Raw genomic sequence first — 12292 nt, forward strand, 5'->3', positions numbered from 1 at the left:
GGATTAAGAAAATGTGGCACATATACACCATGGAATACTATGCAGCCATAAAAAATGATGAGTTCGTGTCCTTTGTAGGGACATGGATGAAACTGGAAAACATCATTCTCAGTAAACTATCGCAAGGACAAAAAACCAAACACCGCATGTTCTCACTCATAGGTGGGAATTGAACAATGAGAACTCATGGACACAGGAAGGTGAACATCACACTCCGGGGACTGTTGTGGGGTGGGGGGAGGGGGGAGGGACAGCATTAGGAGATATACCTAATGCTAAATGACAAGTTAATGGGTGCAGCAAACCAACACGGCACATGGATACATATGTAACAAACCTGCACATTGTGCACATGCACCCTAAAACCCTAAAGTATAATAAAAAAAAAAAAAAAAAAATCATGCTGCTATAAAGACACATGCACACGTATGTTTATTGTGGCACTATTCACAATAGCAAAGAGTTGGAACCAACCCAAATGTCCAACAACAATAGACTGGATTAAGAAAATGTGGCACATATACACCATGGAATACTATGCAGCCATAAAAAATGATGAGTTCGTGTCCTTTGTAGGGACATGGATGAAACTGGAAAACATCATTCTCAGTAAACTATCGCAAGGACAAAAAACCAAACACCGCATGTTCTCACTCATAGGTGGGAATTGAACAATGAGAACTCATGGACACAGGAAGGGGAACATCACACTCCGGGGACTGTTGTGGGGTGGGGGGAGGGGGAGGGACAGCATTAGGAGATATACCTAATGCTAAATGACGAGTTAATGGGTGCAGGAAATCAACATGGCACATGGATACATATGTAACAAACCTGCACATTGTGCACATGTACCCTAAAACCCTAAAGTATAATAATAAAAAAAAATAAATAAATTAAAAAAAGAAAATATATGAAAAATAAAATTGTCATAATGTAAGCAGGGATGTATATAAAAACCTAGAGAACTATAAATTGTTCAGAATTACTGACATGGACGGCAGGAAACATCAGGTGTCAGGAAATGCTGTAGAACAATTAGAATTGCCTTCATCTGAACATCTTTAAATTGTCAACTATTTACGATAAATCCACTTACTAGCCTATTGGAATAATTTCTTGGAAAAATTTACCCTCTCTAGCCAGGTCTTATAAAACCAGATAATCTAGAATATCTCATCAAATTGCTTTACTGAATGGATAAATATACTATAGCCATCTTACCTGAAAACTTCCCTGCACTGGAGAGCAACTAGCCATCACTGTGATACCTCCAGTAACCTAGTTCAAATTTATATTTCTTAAATTGCTGGTTGCCCAGGATCCAGACAGAATCAGACAACCTTCATCAGGAAGGTTAAGCAAATCACCTAAAACTCAGAGTTCATAAAGATGACAAGCTATCAGGTACCCACTAATACAAGCATTCTCACCTCATTTCTAGAGCAGGACAATCCTTTCAAACTTTTAAGTCCAGACAAATAAACAATATAAACATCCTTTGGCTCCAAAGTGAGGAAACTGACATGAAAATAAAATCTAAATAGCATAGAGATACCCCTTCCCAGTACTCCACTGAAAATATTTAAAATTCCCTGATTTCTCACAAATCACCCTAAAGAACTGACTCAAGTAACCAAACACTACTTGTTCCCCAATAACCTATGGAAATTAAAAAAACAAATAAATAATTTTAAAAATAAAAGATAAATTTCCCTGATTTCAAAATAGTGATTTACATGCCGTAATTTTGCATAAGTTTGCCAATTAGGAAAGCCAGAAGAGGTAGGGCTTAAGAAGCTGAAATTGTGCAACTACTGTTCATGTCTAAGAGGTATTGTAAATCTGAATGCATCTGTGGAGATCCATGTTTACATTGTATGGTTTCCCTTATAGGCAGCTAAGGTCCTTTGCTATGTTTTACTGAGAAGGATCAACTTCCAATTAATAGCTTAATGCACACCTAAACTTATCCTGGAATAATAAGTAGTGTGAATAATTTGCAATTAACTAAAGCCTTTGAATGGCATATTCCTTGAACTTTGTACTCTGAGATTGGTTAGAGATTTATTGAGACAAATGTCTCATCAAGACTGTAATTTCATATTTAGTCTCCAGATGTCACTGTCTGCATTATTTATTTCAGCCCACTTGGCAACACACACACACACACACACACACACACACACACACACACACACAATGGAATTAACAGAGCTTCTCAACATCAGTTTTCTGAGTATATAGAGGTCCAGCTAGTTTAACTCAATCAGCTGGCTTAACATTTTCTTGTTTTCTAGCAAAGCAATAACTCAGACTGCTGTTAGAGTGAAAATGTCTCTTATATACTTAGTCTGTCAGCAATGAACCTTTTGACTTGAATTAAATAACTTGGGTCTGACAACATAGAGGAATTATATGTGGGCATTACAGCATCATGCATATTATTCACATGGCTTTTTACAGTCTGATTTCCTTCACTGAAAAGGAGAAACAGCTCAAATGCATGCTGGCCAGTGACTCAACATGCAGAGATTCTTGGGAGAACTTGTGGTAGATTGATTTCTAAGGCCCTTTAGGGAAAGAAACTTCATCCTCCAGATCCCAGGGACTTAGCTTTCTGATATGTGTCATAGAGAGAAGAGAGCTCTGTCATAGAGAACTGGAGAAATGTATACCTCTAAATTGGATCAAGGAGCTGTTGTGACTCTTGATTCCTGACTTGAATGATAATTAGGAGAGAATATATATGTGAAACAGCCTTAATTTTTTTCACTAGCATGTGGTATTTTGGATAACAAATTGGGTGGCCCTCCTTATGCTCATTAGTATTTAGTAATAATTATCTTTCCTAGGTAAAGTGTGGGGTATTTTCTCTCTCTCTCTCTCTTTTTAAGGTAGTGATGCACAAGAGAAGTAGTGATAGCTGACCATGTCTGGATGTGATGGCCCAGAGTCAGGCAAACTCACATCCGGACCAGTGTCATCAGACCTTGCTCTTAGCTGTCCCCTAAAGTGGAAACAGCTCAGATTCACCATATGTATTTTACCCAGGCAGAGCCTGGAAAAGCATAAAGTACTTTCTCTTTTATGATTCCCAAATGAGGAAATAGATAGAACTTGCCTAAGAATCTCCATGTCACCTATTGAACCTGAATACCCAAAGGATCTCATTTCTTTTTTTTTCCTTTTCTTTTCCTTTTTTTTTTTTTTTTTTTTTTTTTGAGACAGAGCTTTGCACTTGTCCCCCAGGCTGGAGTGCAATGGCGCCGTCTTGGCTCACTGCAACCTCCGCCTCCTGAGCTCAAGCGATTCTCCTGCCTCAGCCTCTCAAGTAGCTGGGATTACAGGCACCCACCACCACACCCGGCTAATTTTTTTTCTTTGTATTTTTAGTAGAGATGGGGTTTCACCATGTTGGCCAGGTTTGTCTCGAACTCCTGACCTCAGGTGATCCGCCTGCCTCAGCCTCCCAAAGTGCTGGGATTACAGGCGTGAGCCACTGCACCCAGGTGGGATCTCATTTCCACCAACCAAAAATATTATTGTTTGGGGGAAAAAATAGCTTATACAATGAATGGCCATTCCCACCTCCACCCCCAAAAGAACACCATGCCTGAGTCAAATTTCAAAAACAAGAGACCTGAAGGGACCACAGTCAAAAGATGGTGGGAGGGACACGATCATGTACAAGACAGGCATTGTGGACAGGAAGAGGATGAGCAGTAGCATGCCCAGGTAGAAGTTATTCGATCTGGAAGCTTTGAAGACCCTGGCCTCAGGAACATTGCAGCACATAACGGCCCAGCACTGGAAGTACATGGATGTATGGAGTCGAAGGATATTGATGCCTGGGAGGCTGGGAGCAAAGAAGGAGCCCATCCTAGAAAGAAAGCAGAACTCTGCTCAGTTTTGAGTCTTTACTCCATAAGAAAGTCACACTGCACCTGTTTATTTGACATCATGCTTCTTTTCCAAAGGCAGAAAATATACTGCCACTTTCAACCACACAAACTCTTTTCATAAATAAACTGCACTTATCTATTTCCAACTTCTAAACACATTTTGCCACTTTCCTCATTATTGTAGGAATTGCATATCATAATTATTTCATAGAAAGGATGCTGTTAACTAACTATACCTACTATCATTAGTGAATTTAAACTACAACAGAGTAAACAATATTTACAATTGTTTTACTTCTTTCTTCTAATTCTAAAATAAACTTTCCCCAACACTTGTATCATTGACTAACATATCTATAAATATAACTTGTTAAAAATAATTAACCGTTAAAATCACTTCTTCTACTCAAACTGTACATTTGAATTAATCACTTTTGTCATGAATAGCTTTTGCTTAATGACAGGAGGTCAAGGTTGCAGTGGGCCATGACCGTACAACTGAAAGAAATTTTTTGCTTAATGACAGAAGAAAATTAAAATAAATTTTCTCTTTCTGATGTTGATCATTTTCTCTTTGTAGGTGATATGGTGTTTTAAAGCCAATTGCAATGATGTATTTATGCCTCCTAAAATAGGGTTTTATTGAAAATTTATAACCAGCTTATAGGTTTTTGAGACGAAAATTCCACACATTTATTTAAATTTAGTTTGTCTGTTTACTTTCTTACTTTAGCTTGTCTTGGGAATTCTCTTCTTTGTGCATCTGAGTTTTTATAACTATTTTAAAATACTACTTTTAGGTGGGAACCACTTAGGTGTGGTCACTTTTACTTGATGGCTTAGTTGATTATTTCAACAAAATAAGTTTCACTCTTCTTGAATGAGAAAATTCATTAGCACCATAAATCAATATAAACAGCAATTTATTATTTCAAAATCAAAAAGAAGATATATGTGCACTTATTTTAAAAATGTAAGGGGAGCCCTGTCTTTTAAACTGTCCTGTCTATAATGAAGCCCTCAACATCTCTAGCTAGATTTAGCATTTTGTACTCCCTGAATAGTTGTTTAGTCAATCTAACGTAAATTTGGTTCATTATAGAGACATTTTTAATTTAGATGAAGAAATTAGTTTCTGCTATAATTGAACTTTTGTCAACCCAAAGTTAACTCATTTCTTTGAAAAGTACAATATTGTCACAATTTGGGCTGTCTTGCTGACAAGACTTCAGACAATAGATATGAATGATATTTTACCATAATGAATTGAACAAAGACTTTGTAGGAAGTTAAACTATTTTTTTCTAATGAGAGGATAGATTTTAAAACAATACAGTATACTTTTGTTACAGGACAGCAAGAGAGAGGGAACGCCAAAAAAGTGAGCAAGTAAGCAAGTGATAGTCCCAGCTAATGGGTTAGAATTGCAAAGCACTAGATTATATCCCCCAGTACCAATACTTGTTGATGTAATACACTTTGAGTCTTTCTAAAAATCAGGTGGCGACATCACTTGTTTTGGCCAATAAAGTATGAATAGAAATTAGGTCCTTACTGCTGGGTAGAAACTTTAAAAGCCCTGTATGGTTTTTCCTTCTCTTCATCCTCTGCTAGTGTGACAGCAAGGTTTCAGATGGATCCTATTCCATCAGTCTGGGTCTCTAAAGTGAAGGTAAGTTCTAAGAGCAAAGCTCTTCTTCCACTCCACATTGAACATGTTCTTTTTATGAGCTGCTAAGATTTTGAGGTTGTTTCATTGTTGCATAACCTGATCAATTCTAAAACATAATTTTGCATGTAATTCAAAATCGAGACTTGCCTAAAACCACACATATTTGTACCTATATACATGCACATTGTTTGCATGTATATGCTTATTATTTGTGTATACATCTACAAATAAATTTCAAAATTTCAAAATAAATATCACAAAGACATTTTGAACAAATAACTCAAGAGACATAACCTAGAAAAATAAGTCCTGGCATAATAATATCTGAAGGTTAATGCTCATCCTATCTTTGTTCATGCATCACTAATCAGCTCGGCTCACTAAGTCCCTTACCCAGGCATGATCCCATCATCTGTCAGTAAAAATCATTGTAACACTTTAGCCTTATAAAATTCTTTTCTTCCAGCAAGATCAAAGAAAATAAAAGCTTATTTAACTCTCCTTATTACTTCAGCGACATGTACATGTCAGGTAAATTATTCACATCTGATCAACTGAGAAAGTGAAGAAAAAAAGGTGATAAACCTGGCCGGGGAGTACCCAGTGAAGTAGTGTTGGAGCGATGTCCAAAACTCATTTTCTCTCTCACTGTGTGTTCTCTGCCATTCCTTAATATCCTGCTGTGATAAAGATATTATGTGCTTTCATCATTTAAAAATATTAGCACAGAAACCATCATGTGTATTTCAAAAAATAAGTGTGTAAATAAAGGTTACTGATCATTCAACCAAATCATAGCAAAATGGATTTTATCTATAAATGTTGATGTTAACAACATCTGCATAAATAACCTCCACTACTGAGCGATTCCTAAAGCAGTAATTCAATGTCTCTAGTCATAAGCCAATGGAATTGAATAAAAAATCCCTGTACCTTTTTAATTGTTTCTGTAGAAAATGGTTAAGCTCAGGCATTATATCCTCATGCTTCATAAAATAATGGAACAATTGTGTGTAAGGACCTTTGTGCAGAGTCAGCCTACTAATTTTACATTACACCTGCCCCACACCTCCCTCTACATGACATCCCCCTCCCTCATCAGCCTTCTAGGGTTAGGAAAAGAATATTTGTGCCAAGCATTGACGTGACAGTGAATAACAGAATAATGGTCGGTTTGCTTCTGGAACTTTGGAAAGTGTATGTATATCTTTGTATACTCAAAAAACGCAATCCCGTTCTAATATTCTCTTCAAACTAGCCAGAAGCAAGCTTGACCACTGTCTGAAGAATTAATGGACAGAAAATGACAGTGCAGAGATTTTGACAATGGATCTGCCCATGACAGAACTGGAAAAAACATGTTAGATATTTAAGAATTTCAATATGAACAATAATGGACTAAAATAGTTGCAAAATCACAAGTGAAACCAAGCAGGACAGCCATTATAACAGCTTTTCTGACAATAAAAACAAATTTCTAGGCCAATCTGTTGTCTTAACTCTGAAAGAACACAATAGACGTACAGCATATGTCTGCGTGAATGGTACCCGTGAGGCCTGAAGGATTTATGACACTTTGTGTAAAAGCCACTGATAGAACAGTGGTTTCTCATTACTCCCATAGCCGTGTTAGCCAGTTTCTGCCATGACAGCAAATTGAACTCCAGGAAATGAAAGCTCAGAACCCACAGAAGCTGCTCCCTCTACTTCTGTGTCAGTAGACGTTCCTTGGGCAACCTTGACTTTCCTCCCTGCTTGGAAAATAAAGGATGCATTTCTTTCCTTAGTGAGTCTGGACATGTGAGTCATACTTGGAAAATTTAGAAAGGAAGGGAATAAAAATTAGATTTTTAAACCTACCTGACAAAGGAGGAAACAATATTTTTATAATATCTTTTCCATATTGATTCACCTAGTCAGGCACAGGAATTTAACAGTCATCCCATGGCAGGACGATGGAGCCCTGGAGGGTGGTTTTTGTGTGACAGAAGCAAGACAGTTTTAGCATTTGCAGAGGGGTCCGGTGTCTGTCAGCACCCAAAGGTTTAATAATTCAGGACAGATCTATTTGTACAATATATGAAACTTGTTCAAAAACTGAGTCTATACTGGCACTTATAAATAGGACAATTATATGGTTGGTAGCATAATATTGTCTTAGGCACATGTCCCCAGGATAAAGTAGCCTTATTGTAACCGCTCATAGGCTGGAAATCTGAAGTGACAGATTTCCAAGACACATGGTCCTCAGATGAATTGGATGTCGTGATTCAGTTTTTAAACTCAAAAATGATTTCTACTGTATCGACTCATCTTAACCTGTCCAGTTTATAGTGAGAATGCTTTTATTTGATAAAAGATATGACAACACTTCACACATCAAAAAAAAAATTCTGATGTGCCAATGGCCCTATAAAACAAATTACTAACTGAAGATCGTATTTTAACTTGACCTTCCTAAAACATGTGTTTCATCTCGATAAACTATTGGATTTGATAAGGTATTATTTTTAAAAGTAGCTATAAGTTACATTTTAAATGTATTTAGTAGTGACAACAAAACAAACTCGGTCTCTCGGAAAGGCCTTAGGTTAATTTATTTCATACTTAACATGTGGTAATGTAATTATTACTGTTTTAATATTAGATCATGGTGTCACAAAATATAAAAATATAGTCTTCAAATAAATCTGCCAATCAGAACACAGACTCCCATTATTGGGTGAAGGAGTGCCTCGCAAAACAGAAAGACACCTTTGATGACTGACATTTAAGATATGAAAGAAAAGGAAACTATATACGGGCATCCACTTCACAAAAGTAAATATGGAGTTAGACACCGATTGTGTTCTCCTCTAACACCAGGATTCAATGCTTTATGCAAAAATAACCTGGGAGGCTTTTCTGTAAGTGATAAGCTGTCCAACAGCTGGCCTACCAGATCATGCCTTGGTTGAAGATCAGAGCGAGGACGTTGCCACTGATGTCGAATTCGGTGTATGAAGGCTAGAGGAGACACAATGTTCATTGGGTTAGCATCTCACATGGTCAAAACTGAAAGGCAAGTGGTTCTGCATAGGCATGGCTAGGGTTTCAATTACTTCCCTTCAGCAACAATAGCAGAATAATCACTAGGATAAGTGACCAGATATAAATAAAACAAAGAAAGCACCTTTTATTTTTAAACATAGTGAGACTCATTTTTAAATGCTGTCATCCAATGCTATGAAAGTACAGCAAGACAGGCTCTCTTACACACTGCTGGTGACAGTAAAAACTGTAGCAACCTTTCAGAAAAACAATTTGACAGTACATATTAAAAGCTTTAAAAATCTTATTATTTTTGACTCTGTAAGAAAACTTCTAGAATCTGTCTTAATAAAATTATCTGATGTGATGATAAACTTTAACAAGCAATGATGAAACCACCTAAGTGTTGAACATTAGTCATGTATATACAGTATATTTATACTATGATATATTGCAACGAATTACAATCATTTTGAAAGAGTATTTACGTACATGAGGAAAACTGTGCTCTAATGTTAAACAAAAAATATAAAGCCACACATTAATCAACTATATGAAACTACACACAAAGACTGGAAAATAATCTGCAAGATAGTCATACCTTATATGTGGGTGATGGACTATAGTTTTCCTTTTCTTTTTTAAGTTTTGCATATTAAAACTTTTTTCAACAAAAATGTGAATTAACTTTAACATAAATATAGCAAAAAATATATGACAAAAGCTTAAGAAGTTATTCAATTCAATGTCCAGTCTCCATGTCTTGGATAATAACCTTCATGCTCAGGGCAGCAACACTAGGCTGTTTTTTGTGCAGAGGAGCCACAAAAAAACAATAGAATGGAAGTGGGAAACTGTGATAGGGTGGCCCGTCTGAAGGCTTCCTGGTGATGCATTAGACATCCTAACAGGAGATTCTAACAATGGAGTAAATGCTAATTAGCAAGGGCAATAAAACTGGCTCTTATTTAATTTGGGATAGAGAATCAGAGGAGACTGACCAATTGGTAATAAGAGAATAAGAGAGCAGCAAATATGCAATGAGAGGGCCAAGAAGACCATGAAAAAGACACCAAGACACTGGCAGGTTCCTAGCACTGCTCAGATCCTATTATCTCCAGGTGTGCTTCAGACCACACATATCCGCATAACAGCTCCCTCCCCAACACACACACACACACACACACATACACACACACACGCAAAGATGACTCAAGAGAGCCTCTGTTCCTCCCAAACCCAAGAACTCAAAAATATATTTGTAAGGAGATAGAATTGGTTCCTGATTTGGAACTCCAACAAAACCATTCCCAACTTTCAAATACTTGGCCTCAAGAGTCTCATGAATCCAGGCCTCAACTTCATCACTTTCCTAAAAGGCAGTATTACTCTGCTATTCAACTGAAACATAGGGACAATCTGCCTTGTAACAGATTCAGGGAAAGAACAGCAAGTATGGCATAACAGGAATGGTTAACCCTCAAGGTAAAATGATAGGATGATACATAATGAAATAATAAGGAGTCCTGTGTATTAAACAGAACAAAGATGACCTGGGTAACTGCAGTATCATTCTAGATACTGTTGAAGGACAGCTACAAACTGTTTCGCTAGTTTGCAGATTTTCTAAAAGGGCAATGTTCACAAGAGGCAAAAAGGTTTGGTTAACAGTTTTTGTGCTGAAATCAGCAATGAAAAAAAATGTGTCCTTCATGGAGAAAAATGAACTGCTTCTTATATGGAGAACATTAACTCTGAGTCTTTTTCCTTCTGGGGGAATGCCCTGCTCTGGATGATCTTCAGCACTTTTCCCCTGGAGCCCTGTGTGATCACAGAACACATCTGAAAATGCTCACTCAGGTGGCCTGTACCCATCTGTTGCCTTGCAACAGCCTTTCTCTGTCTCTGTTTAAAAATCAAACCTTAAACCTTCACCTCCTTAGAATGGTGTCATGAGGCGGCCCACCAAACTACTGAACGTGGAAAAAACTCAACGTTTTAAATATCTGTTTTCTTCACTCTCTCACAAGCACATAAACCTCCTGAGGGTCATTAGAGATGAGATATTTTATAACTAGTTGACTAGAAAAGCATAAAGGACACCCTAAGGTCCCTAGCTTCCTGCTGTGTTTGCAGCAGGGACAGCTGGAGGAACAAACCCCTTGATCTATAAATTGGCCTGATGCACAAAAAGGATACAGGGCGGCCATACTGGACCAAGTGGATTTGTAGAACAGACATTTGACTGGAATTCAAACCTGCATTTTAGACTTCACTCTACCATTTCTTAGCTAGGTGAGCTGGGCAGATCACTTTATCTCATTAGGCTTAGTTTCCTGACACATAAATCAATAAAAATGAACTAGACCAAGGGTCAGCATACTATGGCCCATGTGCCAAATCCGGACCGCTACCTGTTTTAACAAATAAATTTTTATTGGAATACAGCTATATTCATTCATTTATATATTATCTATGACTGGTACTAAAACAACAGCATTTAGCAGTTATAATAGAGACACTATGGCTTGCAAAAGCTAAAATACTTACTATCTAGCCCTTTACAGTGAAAGTTTGCCAAACTCTGAACTAGTTCATTTCTAAGATCCCTTTCTAGTCTAAAAATATGTTATTGGTTGAAAATTAGACCTAGTTATGAAAGAATTGCTTCTCTGTAAACACTTTAGAAACGGAATTTAACTTATGCAATAAACATAGAAGCTCTCACTTTAAAACCAAAACAAATGAGAAGGCAGAAAAACTACGCATATGTAGTATAAAAGTCAGTGCTCATTGTTTTAGAGGTAGGCTTTTATAAACATTAGGTTGTATTATATTTTAAATTTTTAAAGCAATACTTTAATAAATATAAATCAATTTGCAATGTATTTTGTTTGTCTCTAAAATAGAAAAAGCTCAAAGGTAAAAAACGGTTAGGGAAAAAGAAAAAAAACAGATTCTCTTGAACTTTGAGATCATAAAATTATTTGAATGAGCTAAGTGTAATAAATTCACTAATGACTGCTCGTTCCTGGTAAGATTGTTGCGGGTCAGCACCAGAAAAGCCCATGTGGATTTGGGCTAAAGTCCATCATAATCGAGGGATTGGAAATGATGTTGTTTAATTTTTGGACCTTTGCTTGTGATGTGCTAGGTCAGTCATCCACCCAGAGGGAAGACATATGGTGCTCACTGGACAAAGAAAAGGCCTGGGAAGATCCCTTCTCTCTCTGCAAGTTTCATTATTTGAGGCAGATTCCAACCTGTGGATAACATGAAATGCAATTCAGGATCTCAGAGAGAATTAATTCTGTCGTGGCATGAGTTGCCTGACCTTCTCCACATAAATCTCATTTCTCACAGCTGGGATCACTCTGCTTAGAGCTGCAAGCTGGTCTGGGCTGTGGCTCCAGAGCAGTGGCTCTTCAGTGAAGTCCTCAGATGAGAGTCAGCAGCATCACCTGGGAACTTGTTAGAAAAGCACATTCTCAGACCTGGCCTCAGATCTACTGCATCAGAAATGCTGTTTTCACAGGTCCTCAGAGGATTCTGTTGTATGCTCACATTTCAGAAGCACTGATCTAGGACAAACTCTAGCCTCATCTGCTAGGATGATTGAGCACTTGAGGCTTTGTACTTCAACCCTAGTTGAGAGTAGGATCCTGTTAACTGCAGACAGATCCTG

At 37.4% G+C, this 12292-nt stretch overlaps 1 protein-coding gene across 1 annotated transcript in view; it reads right to left on the reverse strand.

The window, feature by feature from the left end:
* Positions 1-12292, reverse strand: part of TMC1 (transmembrane channel like 1) — a 154204-nt gene that overhangs the window by 18047 nt on the left and 123865 nt on the right. Inside the window, exons 15-16 of the mRNA XM_030814125.1 lie at positions 8516-8583; positions 3644-3883 (exon numbers count right to left, since the gene is read on the reverse strand). Of these exons, the coding sequence (XP_030669985.1) occupies positions 3644-3883; positions 8516-8583 (308 nt within the window). The remainder of the gene's footprint in view (positions 1-3643; positions 3884-8515; positions 8584-12292) is intronic.

Source organism: Nomascus leucogenys, chromosome 1a (assembly GCF_006542625.1).
Source record: "Nomascus leucogenys isolate Asia chromosome 1a, Asia_NLE_v1, whole genome shotgun sequence".
In the NCBI taxonomy this organism is placed as follows: Eukaryota; Metazoa; Chordata; class Mammalia; order Primates; family Hylobatidae; genus Nomascus; species Nomascus leucogenys.